Source organism: Alexandromys fortis, unplaced genomic scaffold, assembly GCF_014885135.2.
Source record: "Alexandromys fortis isolate MF-2015 unplaced genomic scaffold, M_Fortis_MF-2015_v1.1 scaffold_121, whole genome shotgun sequence".
Taxonomy (NCBI): Eukaryota; Metazoa; Chordata; class Mammalia; order Rodentia; family Cricetidae; genus Alexandromys; species Alexandromys fortis.
In genome coordinates this window covers 2,186,675-2,206,867 of record NW_026068037.1, presented here as the reverse complement: position 1 = coordinate 2,206,867, position 20,193 = coordinate 2,186,675, and the positions used below count along the sequence as shown (strand labels likewise).

General features: G+C 41.0%; 1 protein-coding gene across 5 annotated transcripts in view; it reads left to right on the top strand.

Annotated features, from left to right (window-relative positions):
• Window positions 1–20,193, top strand: part of Tbc1d5 (TBC1 domain family member 5) — a 429,722-nt gene that overhangs the window by 369,244 nt on the left and 40,285 nt on the right. For all 5 annotated transcript variants that reach the window (XR_007595848.1, XM_050165069.1, XM_050165070.1 and 2 more), the window contains one exon: window positions 6,926–7,089. Coding sequence is in view for 4 of the 5 variants with exons in the window: in XM_050165069.1 (XP_050021026.1) it covers window positions 6,926–7,089 (164 nt within the window). In the remaining variant the exon portion in view is untranslated. The remainder of the gene's footprint in view (window positions 1–6,925; window positions 7,090–20,193) is intronic.

The window sequence follows — 20,193 nt, the reverse complement described above, 5'->3', positions numbered from 1 at the left end:
GCAGTTCCTGCCTCCAGATTCCTAACTCTTGTCAGTTATGGAGTATGCGTTGTAAGCCCTTTCTTCCTCTTCAAGTTGCTTTTGGACATGGCATTTATTACAGTAATAGAAACACAAATCAAGACAGAAATTGGTACCAGGTTCAGGTATTGCTTTGTTAACCCTAACTGTGTTCTGGGGAGGATTTTGGAACTGAACTAGAAAGACAGGTGTTCCCAGCACTGGGCCCCTGGAACTGAAGAATAGTTACATAGTTACGACTGAGAAGAGCCAGAACCACTAAAATGAAATGGTGCAGTGTATACTTGTCAGATGAGGCTGAAGAGTCAAACACCTGTGCTTAGGATGAGACCAGAATTACTGAGGAAAACTATCTGGGAAGTGTTTCCTTGGGGTCAGCAGAAAGTTTTAGTCTAGAGCAGGCTAAGACTGTACCTTGGGCTAGCAGCTAGACTAGGTACTCATGCAAGAGACTCCCAGGCAGTTCTGATTCTGAAGGTAAAAAGGAGTCATGGGGAGCAGTTGGGGTTGAGCACTGGGGAGCGTGCAGCCTCTATTGCAATTAGAAGCTCCAGAACTAACGCGGTAGTGGAAAGAGGTTGAGGTTTGGCACCTTGTCTAGAGAAAGTCCATAAACAAAAAGAGCCCAGGAGAGGCTATTGGTGGTGAAGGTGCAACCCAGTTGCAGTGGAGACTCCAGCAATTTGATGTACCAGTACTCTGGGACAACCACCAAGATGTGGAGTGGAGCCAGCCTGAGTCTACAAGGCAAGGTACATGTGTTGTGGGGTGGCAGAGCCAGAGAGGTGGAGCTGCCTAGGTCTTCGGTACCCAGAAGATAATGAGTGTCAGGCATCAGTCATTCCGCAGTTGGAATTTAGTTTTGCTTTGTTTTAATTGTGACTGTTTCCTGGTTCTTTCCTCTTGGTAAGAAATATATCAATGCTTTCTTATATTTTATAGAGGCCCTGAGAGGCTTTTTGTAATTTTTAGAGAGACTTGGAGCTTTGAAAGAGACTTTGGATGTTTTAAAGAGAGTGTATTTGAATTTTAAAAGAAGGTGAGATTCAAAAGTTGGAATGTTTTATATTATGTGTTAGTATCAGTGTGGTGTCTCAGGGACAATGAGCCAGGAGAGATTGTAGTTCAAGAGTGATGTCTTTGTGTGTCACATTGACAGGGGTTCAGTTGTGCTGGGATTTGTTGGTTTGACAATTTGACACAAGATGGATTCATTTGAGAGGGGTGAATTTCAATTGAGAAAACGCCTCCATGAAGTCAGCCGTAAGCACACCTGTGGGAGCATTCCATTGATCAGTGTAGGTGGCCACAGCCCATTATGCGTGGTATTACCTCTGGGGAAGTTTTACTGGAGTTATTAAGAAAACTAACTCAGCACGCCTTGAAAAGCAAACCAAGAAGCAGCATTGTTTGTTTGTTTTTGAGACAGGGCCTCACTAAGTAGCCTTGGCTAGCCTCAAATTTCCCTTGACCTAGAACTCACAGCAATCTCCCCATCTCTGCTTCCTGGGTGTAGGGATTAATGGATTAATGGCGTGCACCACCATGCCAGGTCTTGATCGTTCTATCCGCGTTTTCTTGTACCAGATTGGCTACATTTCATACAGGTCCCCGATACCCGGTCACATTAGGGAAGTAGGATAGTGCAGCTTTGCCCAGCATGATCCATCCCTGCAGTCCAGCCAGAGTCCAAGTCCAAGCTGTACCACTGCCTTCCAGGTGAACTGGGCCAGTTACTGAACCACTTGTTTGTAACAGGAGAATAAAAGCAGCCACTTGCATTACTTACAGATGTTGTCCTGGTACCTGTTCCATAAAACCAGTTCTTGGCTAGTACCTGCTCAAGCAGTGATGATAATAGAAGCCTCACAGACTTGCCTGGTTCTCAGGATCCGATAGTGGAGGAGCTTTCTGTTCAAGGAAAACTGCAATAAAGCAACACTTGTATATTTAATTGTTCTGATATTCTAGACAGTTTTTTTTTCCCTTCAAATTAGTACCCAATCCAACAGTGTTTCCAGGGTCTTGGTGGAGTATAAGCTGTTTCCACTCACTCTCCTGGCATTAATGTCTTTAATGAGTACATATTAGCCTCTTGGCTTCATGTCATTCAGCTGCGCAGGGAACACGTGCCTCCAGTGTTCTCCTGGACACTGTAAAAAGTCACACAAAGGCAGGCAGCACCGAAGTATCTCCCTCCTAGCCTCTCAACTGTATTGCTTCTGTGTGTTCATCTCATGTCTGGACTTGGATACACAATATTCAGCCTGTCTGCTTAAGAATATACTCTAGCTCCTGTTCATCTCATTGAGTTTCTGAGGAAAGAACCCCATAAAAATATTATCCGAAAGACATAGCATCAGCTTAAGATAAACTATTTCTTCATCTTTTGTCCTTCCTTCTAAGGCATTTGCAAGCCAAAGCTTCTGAGAGATTCTTGACAAATCGCTTCCATTGACCTGAGTCCAAGGGATGCAGCCATTTGCTTTATGTTAGAAAGGTAGAGATTGAAGAAAGGATGGAAGATATCCAGACATAGCTGTGTCTGATCCAGTAATACCTCTGTGTGATGTTAGAACGAAACACGTCTCCTGTACAGGCACAGCCCACGTCAGGGGATCCAACTTAATAAGAGGAATGTAGATTAGATTTCAGGGCAGCACAACAATGTGCTTCCTGTCTAATGTAGTACACCTGGCCCATACAGCTATGGAACCACCATGTAGCTTATAGGTCACAGACATGCTGAAAATACCTAGCCCTTGGCTGATTGAGGACTGGGCATTTACCCCAGCATGTCATGCCAGTGACATCTGTTCTTTCTAGAAACTCTTCCACGCAAGGCAAGACTGCTGGTGCAGAAACATTTTCCGAAGATCTCCAGAGAGAAGGCAGTGCATTAACTGCTTTCTTAAGGTCTAAATGTTGGTATTTCCAAAATAACAAAAATAGTGTCAAGCTAATTTGCATAGTTAAGGAGGAAGAAACATTTTATTTAGAGTTTTTATGTCCAGTTATATTTGCAATATCTATAGGATATAATCATATGTACCATGATCCAGTTATATTCACAGGTCTGTCCAATACCTTGTTCCTCCTCCTGACATCTTATTACTTAGGTAGGCTAACTTAAGAAGTATGAGTGTAGAAAAATTAAGAGGAGAATGCACAGTACTCTGACATATTCGAAATCTAGAATCAAAAGATTTCTTAGTTTATTATCATTTAAACATGGAAACAGTGATTAATACAAAATGGGCCTGCTTAATAAGATTTTGTTCTTTGATATTGTTGTAATTTCTTTGAAATGGAACAAAGTCCCACAAGATTATAATAAAACTTTACTTTATGTCACCCATTTCTTCTGAATGGACTAAACACACATGGTTATGTAAGGCATACTGTGTGCCTTCTTCTGAAAATATCCAAGACAACTAACATTTTACAAAACTTGGTAAACAAACTGCTCACAACTCTTCCACAACTACTAGCTTGTTCTAAGGATATAATAAAATTTAAATTATTCTATCTGGAATTTAGATTAACTATGAATTTGAACTATAATGTCAATTATTGAGAGACAAGATAACATAACTAGAGCTAATAACCAAAGGAAAAGTAAAGAACATTTCCCAAAACTAAAGAAGCATTCTGGCATGGAGATTGAAAATAGTTTAACAGGCAGGATAAGAATAAGACCCATCCTTCACTGGAGGCCCCATAGAGAGCTCAGAAGAACATGGATAAGGTCTATTTATAAGATGACCATCAAGTACCAACACATTTCTCAATCATAAAACAGGAGATAGAAACATGTGGGGTTTTGATGGTTATTTGTTTGTTTATTTTTAAAGTTTTACAGGAGAATTGTTTGAAAGGATCATATGGGATGGCAAAGTAAATATTGGCACAGATAAGGCATCAGGTCTGCCAGCACACCCACCTTCATCTTGGTGACATAAAGCACAGCTCATCTCCACAGGGACAAATAGGAGTGAACATGGACTTAAGTCACTTCACATATGTTTAGTGTTAGATTCATATAAATCTACTTTATACAAATAACAGCTTCCGTAAGTAGTGGTTAGAATTATGTTTATAAAGTCCAAGAATTAGAAGAAAAATAAACTATGCTCAAAAGTGGGTAAAAGCAGTCAAAAGATTCTCTAAAGAAACTTCCTCATCAGACTTTTAATATATTAAATATGTTTAAAGAGCTACAGGAAACCATTTTGTAGGAACTAAAAGAATGAAATGTTTTGCCACATAGTTAAGTGAAACAAAAATATTGCCAATGGTACTTAAAATCTTTTTTCTATGAGCTCTAAGAATAGTAAGGTTGTCTTTATTATAAGACAGGCAGCTTTTCAAGACAAGTTAAGCCCAGAAGCAGACCACAGAGGAAAGTTTTTAGGACACTGAAACCAGCAGGAGCTATGGTCCCAACAAGTCATAACTTACAGATCCCTGGAATTTAAGCAAAGGTTAAAGATTTTCAAGGAAAAACAGAAAATGCCAAGTGTCCTAGCACTGGTCTCTGTAGCTGCCTTTACTTTGTTTCCACCCCTCTATAGTAGCTTTGACAACCCGCACCCTCACAGCCTTACAGGTACAGAATGGGTGCAGAGTATCCTAAAAGTCAGGGTCCCAGCAAGCTCTCACTTTGTAATCGATAAGCAACACCTCAGAAAGGCCGTGTCCATGGGCTTATCTTCATTTGACCACGTACAGATCTTACTAAATGAGAGACTCTTACCAGGTGTCTGTGGAAGGAAGATACCTGCTGACAGTCATTGACATTACAACTGCCCGAGGCATCAGTTAGATGGAAATAGATGGTGGCAGAAAGATTAACAAGTCAGAGACTGATCAAAAAGCCAAAAAGTACAGCTTGTTGTAGTTTAGATTTTTGTGAGGCTGACTTACCAGGCCAAGGTACCTGATATGGTCAGTGAGAAATAAATCTTGACCACACATAGGATGGAGGAGCCACAGTAAGACTGAGGCTCTGACAAGTTTATTGTAAGCAATCAGACATTTTATACCCTTATCAGAAACAGAATTTAGTGGTTATTATCAGCATCAATACAGTGGTAGGTGCCAGGATACAGTGATGTTTGCTAGCCATGTGGGGTATGCAGGACTAATGTCTAAGGCAAATGGTCCTGACAAGTTTCTGTATACCTGCTTAGTGTCTAGGAAATATAGAGAATCAAGAGATAGCCTGAATGCTTCACTGCCTGAGGGAATACCTGGTTTCACACAGTGCCCTGGGAGCCACCTAAAAACTCTGACACATGCCTCTCAAAAGCAGCCAGGCCAGCGCCCTGATTCCCTGCATGCTGGTGTATGCTTGGGATGTTAGGGTTCTGGCTTACAAGTTTGAGGCTAGACTGGGTTACAGAGTGACTTTAAGTATCGCCTGGACCGCTGGGCAGTGGTGGCGCACGCCTTTAATCCCAGCACTCAGGAGGCAGAGACAGGCGGATCTTTGTGAGTTCGAGGCCAGCCTAGTCTAGAAGAGCTAGTTCCAGGACAGGAACCAAAAAGCTACAGAGAAACCCTGTCTCAAAAAAAAAAAAAAAGTATAGCCTGGACCAAATAGGGAAACCCTGACTCAGGAGAAGAGAGAAGGGAAAGGAGGGAATGATATGATTTTAACAAGAAAATTTCTAAATGGGTCCTGGGATCTTTTCCGTCCAGAGAGATCCTAGTTATGGGTTATTGCCATAAACAAATAATTGAAGTTAAGGCCTAGAGCCCTGGAAGGTGGTAGGAGACAACGGAGGGAAGGCTAGGATAAGGGAGAGCAGAATGTTCCTGTTGTAGGCCTAAAGTCAACACAGGATGCTTCTAGGACCGTGGAATCTGTATTCCCTGCCCTTTTCCCATGCAAGTACTAACCAGGCCCGACCATGCTTAGCTTCCGAGGTCAGAGAGATGGGGGGCGTTCAGTGTGGTGTGGCCCTAGACTTCCCTGCCCTTTTCTGGCTCAGAGAACCTTGTACTCAGTTTGAAATTACAGCGACAATCATTAAAGACTGTTGTTGAAGTAGAATTAGAAACAAAATAGATTTATTGGGAAAACAGTCCTGCAAAAAGAAGAAGGAATGGGCTTAAGGGGTGGTGTTAAAGACTACTGCAGACCTTACAGGAGTCCAGGGCTTCCTGTGAGAGGACCTGGGGGGGGGGGGGCGGTGAGCAGCTCTGCTGCCAGGCACCACGGGAAGGGAACCACCTCAGAAAGAGCAGGCACTCCACTCAAAACCTGAGCAGATCCCGAGTAGCCTGGGGACTGGGCTGTAGAGGACAGCTGGTGAGACTGGGGACAGGAGACTGGTAGATCTACGAGTCCTACTGTATCACAGTGACTTTGTACCTGTGGCCTGAGAGAGAAGACTGCCTCTGTGGGGAGCATCTCTTTATCATGGACCTTTTACTTGGTGAGCATCTCAGATGCCACCATTGCAGTCAGGGCACAAGCCCAGGGAGAGGCATGGAGGCTCTTCAGTGGGCTAGGGGCTGCTCTACAATTAGGGAAAAGAAGGAAGCTCTTTGAACTTTTTTGCTAATTAGTTCTGAATCATATTCATCCATAGCTCAGTCACCTCTGCTTTCTCAGGTAAGGAGCCACCCAGCTGCTGGCAGAGCACTCAGCTATTTAACGCTTCATTTCAGGAAATTAGGTTCTTTTTATGTTTTTGAAAATATGCATGGACTATGTCGTATGCATAACATATTTGAAAATTGAACTGGTACTTCATTGTTTTAAAAAAAATAGCATCTTCATGTTAGTGTCGGGACACAGTGGCCTCGTTGCTCATTGCCATTTATTAGACCCAGTGTGTTTGGTGGCTTCGTGACGGTCTGGTGCTCAATGAGTGCTGCTTAATTTTTCTTACAGGGCAAAATTCTAAGATCATCAGTCCAACCTCAAGCATCGAGAGTTTGCCTGGGGGAAGAGAGTCCTCTGGCTCCCCACCTTCATCAGCTTCTAAAAAGGATTCCTTTTTCAGCAGCATCGCGCGTTCCCGCTCACACAGCAGAACTATAGGGAGAAAAGAGTCCGTAAGTATCTAAGAGCAGCTCGCTCTCCACCTGTCATTCTATCCTAGAGTGGTGCACATAGGGAAATTCCGCTCATGCCCAGTTACGTAAAACTCCTTACACATCTATAAACTTGAACAAACTAGTTTTTCATGAGTATGTTAGTGCTATCATTATAATTTAGATAATACTTTAAGACTGTGATCTCTGTTAGCAGGGAAAACAGAAACATTTGTTCAAAATAAATGGAGTATTTTTCTTAATCCTTCTTCTGTCCTCTTATGAAAGTATGTCATATTTCAGAACATAGTCCCACCATTGCTTATTCTGTGGTTCTGGAGGCAGACCCTGAGGAAGAGTTAGAAGTCAGAAGGCTTACTGGTGAATAGCACCTACAAAAGAAAGAGAGCTGTGATTGGACACAAGTGCCGTCCACGCTCACCAGTCTCCATCAGGTCTCTGTGTGGCCCCTATCCAGCTGCCTTCTAAATTTTAATAAACAACACTTTGTTGGTGAGAGATTATGACACTGGGAAAAACAAAACAAAATAATCTTTCTATTTTAAAATACTAACCTGAGCCAGGCAGTAGTGGTGCACACCTTTAATCCAGGTAGATCTCTATGAGTTAAAGGCCAACCTGGTCTACAGAGTGAATTCCAGCACAGGCTTCAAAGCTACAGAGAAACCCCGTCTCAGAATACCAAAATAAATAAATAAAGTAGTAGCCTCAAAAGTAAAATAATTTTGCTTTTTGTTTTTAAAAACTATATGAATCACATTTCTATTATGGCGATGTTTTTTGTTGATTGTTTGGTTTTAAAGATTGATTTGTATTTATTTCATGTGTTTGAGGTTTTGCTTGCACTGCATATATGATCACTATAGATAGATATGCCTGGTACCCACAGAGGTCTGCCAGATCCCCTGGAACTAAAGTTATACTGTGTGGGTACGAAAGCAAACCTAAGTCCTCTGCGAGAGCAGCAGCCAGTGCTCTGAACCACTGAGCCACCCTCTAGCCCTCTGTTACGTTATTGTCATAGTCTCTGTATAAATCAGATTGTATCAACTACTTTCATAATCTAGTTTTAATATTTTATTATCTTTTATTTTTGTGATAATAATATAATGACATCATTTCCCCTTTCTCTTTCCTCCCTCCAAACCTTCCCACATACCTCTCCTTGCTCATTTTCAAATTTATGCCTGTTTTTTCATTAAAAATTGCTACATGCAAGCATACATACATACATACTTACATACATTCCTATATACATAAATACAGCCTGCTCAGTCTGTGTGTTGTTACTTGTTACTGTGTGTATGTTTTGAGGGCTGACCACTTGGTATTGGTATTATAAGCAGTTTTATAAGAAATTTAGCTACATTTTATGGCTGCTTCCACACCTGACCTAACATGAAGAACTCACTTGCCCCCCGAAAGAGGAAACAATATCAGAATCTAGCTGTACATGGAAAATAACAACTACTAACCCCCTGGAGAGATGATTGGTCAAGATATGTGAAAGATGAAGCTTTGGATACCCATCCTTGGTAAGCCACTTCACTTCATAGTGTCTCAGCCACCTCATCTGCAAACCAAGCAGTGTCCATCACTCAGTTTTGGGGCTACATTCTGAGAAGTGCAGAATACTTCTGTTCTCTACATGGTTCTGAATTTAGACCAAGATGGCTATGAGGTTTTTAGTGACTAAGTCTCACAGTTCCATAGTTAACTATTGGTCCATGGCTGACTGAAATACCATTGTGCAGCACATAGGTGTGCCTGTTCTCTGAGGGAAAGGATTCACCTGTGCTCTGTCCCAGCTGTGGTCTGCAGTGTCAACAGGGTGGGACTTACTATGAAGACAGTGTGTCTGCGACTGCTCACCTCTGCCACCTCCCAAAATTCCTCTGCAATTAACAACAAACTTCAAAATAAGAAACCAGGACAGACGACACAAGCAGTAAAGTCTGTTTATCGGGAAGCATATGGCAAAGGGTAACTAAACAGTGTAAGAAAGCAGAATCCTCAGTCGTCAGTAGGAAACCCCAGAAGCTCCTGCTTTAGGTGTAAGTTCATCGGGGACCTGAGACCTTGGCGATGAAGATGGAAGGCAGAACAAAGCTGTCACTGTTGCCAGTGATGCACATAGAAGAGATTTCTTTTCCCATCGAGCAGAAGACTGAAGCTTTAGTTCTCTGGAAAGAGTAAAGTAAGATCACTAGACTGAAAGACATCAGACACATTCCATATGGGGCTATGCTGTGGACAGTGGGTGATTATTGTGTGAAACACTAAATAGAGGAACTCCAGCCCCATCCTCCTCCCCTTGTATCCCAAAGTATCAGCATTAGAACATGTGAACACGCACACCCCACAAACATTCTTCCCTTAGGAATTCTTCAAGGAAGAAACCAGGTCATGTGACAGTGGGCCTAGCCATCAATAGGCACCATCCAAACAGTGCTTCCTCGTGCCTCTTCAGTTCATAGCTTTCTATATCAAGACAGCCAAGAATCATGCAATGTGGTGATCAAAGACAAAAAAAAAAAAAGACAACTAAAATAAGATAAATATTCATGGCAAGACAACTTCAGAAAGTAACATGTATGTATATGTTCATCTTTCAGTGTCCATGGAGAATTATATCTAGGATCCCCTCCTGGTACTGAAGTCTGTGAATGTCCAAACCACCAGATAAAATTATATTATGTTTGGGTATGCACCTTTTTCCATGTAAGTTAAATTATCCCTTAGTCATTTAATTGCTATGTGAAGTGCATACTGTTTAAAAGATAGTAAGCTAAAAGTCTACGTGTCTGAGGAGAAAAGGAGTGGGGTGCTGTGTCCCACGTGTTCAGTACATGTACTTTTTAAAAAATATTTTCAAGTGATAGTTGGTATACAGAACCCATAACTATGGAGGGTTGACTGTAATTCTTTCACAGAATAAAAACATGAATACGAAAATATAATATCCAAACTTTACAACTTAATAGAAGAACTGGAAAATAAAGTTGAAGAAATACTTCCCAGAAACCAAAATCTAAGACAAGATTGAAGTAGAGAATAAGAAAAAGTATAACATAGCTGAATCTAGAAAAAACTGGGGACAACAAAAGAGGGTGTGAATATACATATACCTCAAAGGGCTAGGAAGGGGCTGGCTGGGTAAAATGCTTGTCTTGGAAACAGGAGGCCATGAATCCCATCCCAAAATACATGCTTTAAAAAAGAAACAACAAACAAACAAAAAGATGGCAGTGAAGGCCAGGTAAACCAGTAAAAGACCTCATCCTAAAGAGGGAAAAAAATGCATGACACCCTGCATCGTCCTGTGGACTTCACAGACACACAATTCAAGGTGTATTTCCACTATTTTAAACTGGGATCTTGAGACTGAATATCATACATACACAAGTAAAAAAAAAAATACACTTATATCCAGTACTGAAAAGCTTCACAAGAGAACAAAAGACATCTTAGGGACTTATAGTATTGAGTGAAAAAAAAAAAAAAAAGGTTTTATCTATAGCAACACCAAAGCCAAACAGTAGACCATTGCCTTCAGTGCTGTGGGATGAATTCACTTCCTACCCAAACACCCAGCTAAACCACTATTATGGTTTAAATCTGAAATGTCCCCTAATGGTGCGGATCTTGAAGGCTTGAAGAAAGGTTATTGCATCAGCAGGGTGCCAACTTTGTCAATGGATCAATCTATGTGTGTTTATACCTGAATGGACTAAAAGAAATGGTGCCAGGTTGTAGAAAATAAATCACTGGGGGCACACCTTTGAAAGATATATCTTGTCCCCTGTCCCCTTTTTTCTTATTCTCACTGTTCCTGGCTGCCATATGCATATCTATTTTATAAAGTAAGTCTATTAGCTGCTAATCTAGTTCAAATTATGCTGTAGCTATCGAGAAAATAGGGTGTGTGAACAATATATTTATCTAGAGAAAGAGATGAGCAAGCTGGCAGTGACCAGTAGAACTAACTCTCATTCTTACATAGTGAGAAATCTCCAGGAAAATGAAAAATTGAGCAACTTAAGCTAGAGGTAAAAGTGAGGGGGGCTGGGAAAAGCATTTAAAGTAACTGTTTCTGGGGAACAGAAAGAAGTTGTGAGAATGGGCTTTTCTAACAAACTTGTAGCAGCAGTTGACTCTTCAAGAGCTACATATGTGAGCTACATTTAAAATAGTAACCAAAAGTTACAACACAGTAGAATACACTACCATGGTTAATCAGAGCATTTGTCTGTTCAGAAAGTCTGTATCTGAAGGGCTAGAATATGAACATCATAAACGAGACAAGCATATGGAGACTTGTTTCTTGTGTGTTATATTTGGTAGCATATGGATTGGTCTACAAATCAGCTAATTCTGAAGGTAATAAAATAACATAAAATTGAGAGGTTGAGAAATAGGCCTAATTCCCCACATTGACATGTTGTAAACTGTGAACACCATACATACATTAGATACATAACTATGACCATGTGGGTAATCATTCCAAATTTAGTATATCTCTTACCTTGAGGAGATGGAGCTAGAAGTCTTCAAAGAGAAGGCTCTGGATTTCCACTCCATTAGCCTTAGTATTGTTTGCTATAGTCAGTGTTCTTTGTTGGTTCTTACCACAGTAGTATTCCATATATATCCTGTGGCCTGTCAGCTAGATAACTAGTTCTGTCCAGTGTGCTGAATGTGTAGGTGTTTGATATGTATTGCCACTGCAAAACCCTACATGTATCTCTTTTGGCACAATGAACTGCAGGGTATATCAACCCAAGAAATGTAAACCTGAATCATGAGTGAAGAGTGAGATTGTATTGATTAACGCTCTGAGATTTCAGAAGAACACAGTGCACAGTTAGACATTACATGGGCCCATAACTGGACATCTTTCTCCCTGGAAACTACCCTGCCATAAAAAGCATCAATCACCAGCACCTAAGTCATACTGCCTACCATCACCATGCCTCCTTTTCTTTCATTTCTAGCTCAATTTTATTACAGGAATATTCTGTGACCTCCAAAATCTCAAGATAGGTTTCCTTTAATTCATTACTATTAGTTCCTTATACAAGTAACTGGCATGAATCGAGGCAAAGACAAGCCTTACTTTGGATTACCATAACTTTAAACTATGTAGTATCTTTCAGATTACAAGACTCCATTTAAAGTGATCTGGTACAAAGAAATTGTAATCAATTAGAAAAAGGCTAAATAAGCAGAAGACAGACATAGCCCAAAGATGAACATGTTGTAGTGACCAGTATAAGTGTGGCGAAATCTGCTTTAGTGCTATTTTGAAAATTGCTTTTGAAATTGGTATAGACACTTCATATCCCAAGTATGCACCGTTTAAAGCCTTTCTGCTGGCTGGCTGTTTTAGGATAGGGTGCATTGTATTTGTTTTCATACTTTTGGTGGGTTTTCAAAAAAAGGGGGGGGAACAAAATTGAGCTAAATCTTTAAAGAAGTAACAAGGATTGGCAGATGCTTATAAAAGACCTTATTCTAGGCTCTGAAGTTCAGAAATACTATTCCTAAAGAAAAATAACAAAAGGGCATCATTATGCTTCTCTATCATGATGCTTTTCACTAAGATGTGAAAGCAGTGAAACAGTCGTACTTCTGTAGCGCCAGGATGGTGATGCCTTCCTCCCAGCACTGGAGACAGAGGCTAGCCTGGGCTACAGCTAGCTACATGGGCCGAATCTACCAAAATACAAACAAAAATATTATCATAGCTTTCAACATTGTTATTTATTTTGAAGAGAATTTTTCTTCTCCTTTCCCTAAAGTGTCTAGAAGGCTTACCTCATTAAATTTAGATTTTTAATTGGTTATTTGTGTTGTTTTTGTTGGTGGTGGTCTTGAAGACAAAAATGCAAATTTTTTTACTTTAATTTTTTTTGTCTTATTTTGAATAATGATATCCAGTACTTACTAAAAATCTTTTTGTTGGTCATTTGGTTGACTGTGAATTGAGTTTTTGCTTTTTTAACACTATTCTACAATTGTTGTCATTTTTTCTAAAAATTTCTTTGCTTAGGTAAAAGACAGAGAAAATAGTAAAAGGAAAATCCTAAAATTTACATATCAGCCAGTAGTAATTTTTAAAATCTTTAGGAACTGCAAGGTGTTTTGTCATGTTTTGTGATAATTACATACCAATCTCCAAAGATCTAAACGTATTCGTGGTTCGGGGTCCTCTACAAACCACATGAAATCAGAATGTCTGCTCTACACAGGGAGATGGCTAGTAAACCCAACAGCTGTGGGCATGGGGCAGCTGTGAGGAGAGCTCACCCTGTGTGTCAGTGATCCCCTTATTGCACTTGGGTAATCTGATAGAATTTGATTTTTATAGCATTTGGTAATTCACTAATGTAGTCTTATCATGGCACAGAAGCAGTGTTGCCAGGCACAGGAAGATAGATTTAAAAGAAGACTCTTAATAACCTCTAGAACTAGAGCCAGTTTGAATGTTGTCTAATCTATTGCAGACTATAATCTAGAATTGGGATTATGAACATTTTATCTGTACAAGGAATGTAAAACCTGTCTGTTGTGTATATTTGTAGTAAATGGGGAGTAGTAGTTATATAAAGTTATCTCATCAACACAAGAGGCATTAGATGCTGAACTGCTGTGTTAGCATCCAGGACTGTCTCACGGTACATACTTGGGCGGTCCCAGCAGGCTTTTCTTTCTTCTCCTGTTGGCCAAAATTAAATTCTGCAGTTACCCCTAACCAGTCACTGTTAAGATGGATATTTAGCATAGAGAACTGTAACTGTGCGACCAGACTGTAAGGGGGCAGTAGCCTGAGTTTGATGGGCAGCCAGGAACTTGGTGAAAAACTGGTGGATTGCCAGAATGGCTTACCTTGTCCTTCATGAAAGCATTTAAATCTGAAGGAGAAGTTTTGCTTTTTTAGGGGTCCATTTTCAGGTTTTGAATTAGGTCAGTGAATTAGGAGAGAACGTGAGCAGAGTGGCTCTCCCGAGACACCGTACTTTCCTATTTAATGTAGTTGGACATAAGTAGATTCAAATTAATTTAGAGGCCATGACTGTTTTTAGCTTTTTAAAAGCTTTACTAGGAATTTTAATCTTATGTCAAGATAATTTAGGAATTTGTAGCATGACATTCAATTAGTTGTTTGAACTTAGTTCAGAGTCTCTGCCATGTCTGAGAGTCTGCCAGTCAGCTGTGGTCTGAGAGAGTAGAGTAGATGCTCGTGCATCAATTCCTCCCAGTCTCCAGTCTCAGCCCGTTGTTGTAATTCCAGCACAGACATGGGGTGGCAGCGGAGCATCATCACCAGCTGTCTCCACACCACAGCAGCTAGTTTAATTTTGCTTTTAGAAGTGGGATTTAAGGTTTGCTTTTTAACTTCATAATGCCTCAATAAATTTATTTAATACCAGCACACACACACACATACACACTCACCACGGTGAACACAGAATTACAGGAAATGGATTGCACCCTTAAGGACGATCATCCTCCTCTTGCTATGCCTTCTTCTTCCATCATTTATCTTCCTCTTCATCATCTCTGTAAGATATAAAAATACCAGGTTGTGCCCACAAGGAATCCTGCCAAAGAGGCATACACATTGGCTTGGGGAGAGCTCAAATCAAACAATTTAATGTGTTGGCAGCTGGCCAGGGAGTCCTATGGGTTTGAGCCATGCTAAATTAAATGTGTTGTTGATAACATCTGCTTCTTTTCAATGGCCTTTCTGGAAACTTTATGTGTTCTTTCAAACTGTACTGCCTTAGAGGGACAGTTACTTGTTCCCCTAATATGCATGTGCATGGTATAGAAGGAAAAGAACATTCTCAGCCTACCCTGTGCAAAAGAAAGTCAGTCAAGGCCAAGAGTCATAGTGTGGAGGCTGTAAGCTGTCTCCCTCTTTTCCCTTAGTATCTAACTGTGATTAAAATTAAAAAAAAAAAAAAGAGAAAGAAACCTGTCCCTGCAGCTCATCTTTTATGTTTTAAAAACACCCACATTAACTTTGCCAGGAAATTACATTAATCTATAGAGCTTTCACCCAAAAAGAATGAGATTCCCTGCTCTTATTACAGCAGCTTCAGGCCTCTCAAACACAAGGGCAGATGGAGGAGCCTTTGTGGCTGTTTCTCATAACTGAGCTGAATTTCAATTCAAATGTCTTCTCTTCTGCTGAGCTCTGTTGTCCTCCTCTAACCTTTCTGCCCCATGATGCCCATGTCAGAAATTCATACCCTCACAACTACCACAGAAGCATGGCAGTAGGACAGGTGGCAGCCCATGCTCTGCATGACAGCTACAACACCAACATACCCTGGGCGCTACATCGGCCTGAAGGGAGAATCTTTTCCCCCACTCTCTCTGTGCTCTGCCTAGGATCAAAGCAACATAACCACACCAGGTAAAGTCACCATATCCAGAGGAGAAAGACTGACTGTACCTTCCTGGGCCTCCTCCTGATGTAGTGTTCCATCATACAGAATGTCCAATTAAATTTGATGTAATCCATGACTACTTCTTTAACAGGCAATATGTGAAATATAAGAAAGAAACTTTATTCTTTATCTGAAATTCAATTAGTTGTTCTCTGTTGTGGTTAGTGGTTTGACTTGGGATTTGTTTTATTATTTTATTTTGTCAGTTTGTCACACATAAATTAGAGTAATTTGAGAAGAGGGAACCTCAGCTGAGAAAATGCCCCAACCAGACTGGCCTGTGGGCAACCACCTATGGCATTTCTTATGAATGAGCCGAGATATGGGCTGTGTTGACTCGGTACAGGTGGTCCTGAATGCCATAAGAAATTAGACTGAGTACGCCATAAGGAACAAGCCAGTAAGCAGCGTTTCTCCATGGCTTCTGCATCAGTTCCTGTCTCCAGGTTCCTGCCTTGAGTTCGGGCTCTGACTTCCCTCAGTGATAAACTATTCCCTGAAGATGTGAAGTGAAATAAACCCTTTCCTCCCAAGGACTTCTGGTCTTGGTGGTCATCACAACAGAAACTCTTACTAAGACTGTGTTCTTGTTCCTAAATACTGTGGCTTCACATAGAGGCAGAGACATTTTCAGAACTACCCAGGATTTTGTGTGCTATTGACCTGAATTCTTAGGTCTCCACTAGGAGAGTCTCTGCAACTCCCCTCAGTTGTGGAGTGGATCTGGTTCACCTTGAAAGAAGGCATAGCCAAAGGGTCTCTTTGAAGAATGCACCCAAAACTTCATTCAGTTCTGCCCTACAGTGTCTATACACTAAAGACTTCTTGTAAATAGTTGATTTTGCTGAAAAAGTAAATTTGGTTGTGAGAGATGTGTCCGTTTTCTGATAAACCTTAATCTTCAGAGGAGTTGTGCAGATGGGGCTAGTCTATTTCTACAGATCATAGGTGTGAAAAATCATGCATCAAAAACGTCAGGGCTCTAAGAAATGAGATTGATCTTAACTGATAGCGTGTGGAATGAAAGGGAATGTATTTAATGCTAGCTAGTGGGATACTATGCAGTGGTTGGGCAGAGCTGTATGGAATCCAAGCCATAGGTGTCACCACAGCATGTAGTAAACTGGATAGCTGGCAGACATTGCAGTATATGTAAGCAGACATTTTGTGCATTCCTGGTTTCAACTACATGCAGTTTGATACCTGGCATTTCTTGAGAATGAAATTATAGAGAGGAACTGTGAAATACAATGTCTCTCAATTGTTCCTTGATACATAATTATCATTGACACCAATTCACAGTTTGAAAACAAACATTACAAGTAACTATACTGAGTCCCATTTACCTTCTGAATTTGGCATGTTACAAGAGAAAGAATATAGAAAGATAGGCTATGCAATGTTGTTGTTCTTCATGAACAGTAACCTCATGTTAAAAAGAACATTCGAGTGTTCAAAGTATTCCTTGACACAAGTTTGCCCACTGTGTACATCTTAGTCCCAGTTTGTAACTCCCCATCAGAGCTCTTCAGGGTTAGGAATGGCCTGTCAGGCCTCTGATGATCTTTCTCTGGCAACCTTGCTATCAATCGTTCCTCAACATTTCTGCTGCCTCTCAGGGATGTACAACTCTTTCGTTCTCTTAAGTAAAGTATGTTGTCTTAGACATCTTTGCTGTTTTCAGCTCCTGTCTTTTCCACAAAACTCACAATTCTTTCTGGTCTCAATTCAAATACATGATATACCGAGGTCTTTACTTGTTCGATTCTGGAGGTGTTTAACTCTCACAGTAGAAAGTCTACCCCTTCCAGACCTGCAGGAACAGTGGAAGGTGCAGGTTATCATGCCTGATTCGTGGGTGCTGATTCAGCATTCAGGGAGGTGATCTCCTTATATTCATGTGGAAGGTCTCACAGGCTCTGTTCCCTCTGACTGTCCTCTTTATCAGGTGTTGTTTCTGGCACTCAGAAAATTGAGGAATAAATTCCTACTCTTAAAGGTTTTGTGTACTGTTGCAAGTACTCAGTGTAGCAGGAATCACTCTGGTATCTTCCCCAACCGATGGTGTTGACCAGCAAATTTTCAAAGTTAATAGAAATTGGCTGGTGTTACTGAGAAATAGGGTTCCTATAAGTCAGTGTGGTAGGCATATGGCTGATGCAGAGCATTCACCCTCTTCTTGCATTTGTTTTTTTTTTTCTAAAAGCTTCATAGCTGGTATTGTTTACATTAACAGGAGAATATCATAGTAGTTCTAATGCTTGTTTCCCTCTACCATTTGTAACTTAAAGTATTTCTCATTCCTCTCTTGATCTTCAACTTGGATTCTGTTTGCCCTTGTGGGAGGCATTTAGCTTTGAGAATGGGGATACATGTCTTGGGTTTTGTCCTCACATGGCCAATTATTTTTACAACAACAAAACAAACAACAAAAGCACCCTTGGCCAAGGTCTTTCTGTCTGGGTTAGCCATTGTGTAGGCTTCTGCTTTTGGTGCCAGGAAAGAGCTCACAGATGATCTTGGCCAGCCAACAGTACTATGAAACATGAAAAGTCCCTGGTGTGGGCTGGGTGGTTGCATCAGTTGATATGATCACATGCAAGTGGCAGGCAGAAAAACCCTCATTAACAGAGTACCATCTGTGCTCATTGACTTGGTGGAGAGGGAACGTATTGGGGTTACAACAGATTGTTCATGCTGCCTGATTATAAGAATACAACGTGTCCTGGAAGTCCACAAGTTGGGGCATGTCTCTTAACAGTGTCATTTAGACTCTTATATACAGACCTTTCTAGAAGAGAACACTTTCCCAGGTCCAATGTTTAAAAGACAGGCAGTTCTCTAACAACACTTTGATACCTCTTGAATTCAGGGCTAGGAACTTACTGATCTATGTAAAGGGAGCTACAGGCTTTGCAGGTGGTGACGGTAGCCTTCCTGCTTCACCCGAGTAACGCTTGTCAGGAAGGCTGTATTCCTTTTCCAGTTTGTGCTAGCATTATAAACTTACTTAGAATTTATAACACGTGGCCCGGTTTTCTAGTACTCATTCTTGTCTTTTCTGTTTTTTCTCTTACTTTTCATAAGCAACTTCTAGAAGGGCAACAACCTTAAAATAGCTCACAAAATGGGAAGGGTAATAGGCATAAAATTATGTTTCTAAAAGTTTGAATTTATTAGTAGGCCTGAGAAGATGGCTCAATAGATAAAGTGCTTGCTGTGCGTGTGCAGGGTCAGGGTTTTGGCTGAAGCACCCATGGAGGAACCATGCATGGGGATGCCCAGGATTGGGAGTACAGACACAGGAGGGTCCCTGAGGCTCACACCCAGTCTGGTCAAAACAGAAAATTTCCATTCAGTGACTGTCTGAAAATCAAGATAGAAAGTGATCTAAGAAGACATTGGTTCCTGGCCTCTGTATATATCATGTACACTCACACAATTCTCAATAGTAAGACTTTTATAAAAAATGTTTTCAGAAAACCTAGGATAGATTTAAATATCATGATCTCTATCAGTCCCTTTAATTTAAAACTAGAAGTTTCTAAGTGTTTGTCTTTATGAATACATTGGGAACTAATGGTCCAAAAACTTATTTCTGAATTGTAGCACAAGTAATAAAAACCCGGAGACAGATATTGGGGTTTAGCCTGAAGATCAGAAAAGCAAAGCAGCCAACCACAAGAGAACCCTTTTACCTCTCCCACCTCTTCACACTGACAAGGCAAGATCCTGTCTCCATGAATCCTCAGATTCCACACTCCACTGAATTCCTGTTTTTTTTTTTCCCCTTTATATTCCTCTCACCGCCCAGCCATATCACCCGTGTCTCCACCTCCCTAGTGCTGGGTTTAAAGGCCTGTGAACCCAACTGCTGCGACCACCTTTGTGTGAGCTCTGTTTCTCTTTTACACAGATTTAATTAGCCCAGGGTGGCCTTGAACTCACAGAGATCTGTCTGCCTCTCGCTCCCAAGTGGGGGGTGAGGGGGCATTAAAGGTGTGTGCCACCACTCCCTAGCCTGTGTGACCAACTAGCAAGGCTGCTTTGCTCTCTGATCTTCAGGCAAGCTTTGTTTATTAAAACACAAAAATATACTGAACAGAATGACGAAGCCACCCTGCACAGTTAGTGCAGAAGGGTTGGGAAGCTGTTGTCCTGTTTGTTTCTCCACTGCCTCCTACTTCGTATTGAGAAGACTTCTTTTAGGTTGTTACCAAACGTGTGGGACCCAGAAGCCTTCTCTTAAAGCTGCCTTAGAGCAGGGAGACAGGAGAATAGTTTATGGCCTTTCTATATTCAGAAGGAAATATGAGGGCTTAATACTGGCACTAATGCTGTCCAAATTGTGGCCCATTGTCTAGCCATATCATTCCCTGGGGTTTCATTAGAAATGCAGACTTCCAGGCCTAGCTTGTAACTACAAAAATACGCTACATTAACAAGACCCAGGTGACATTTTGTTCATATTAGAAAACAAAAAAGGAGGCCAGAGAGTTGGGTCAGTGACTTTAAGTGCCTATTGCTCATACAGTGAGCCCAGGTTAGTTCCCACCACCTACATGACTGTTTACAACCAGTTCTGACTCCAGTTCCAGGGGATCTGGCACCCTCACATGACCTCCACAGACACCAGGCATGCATG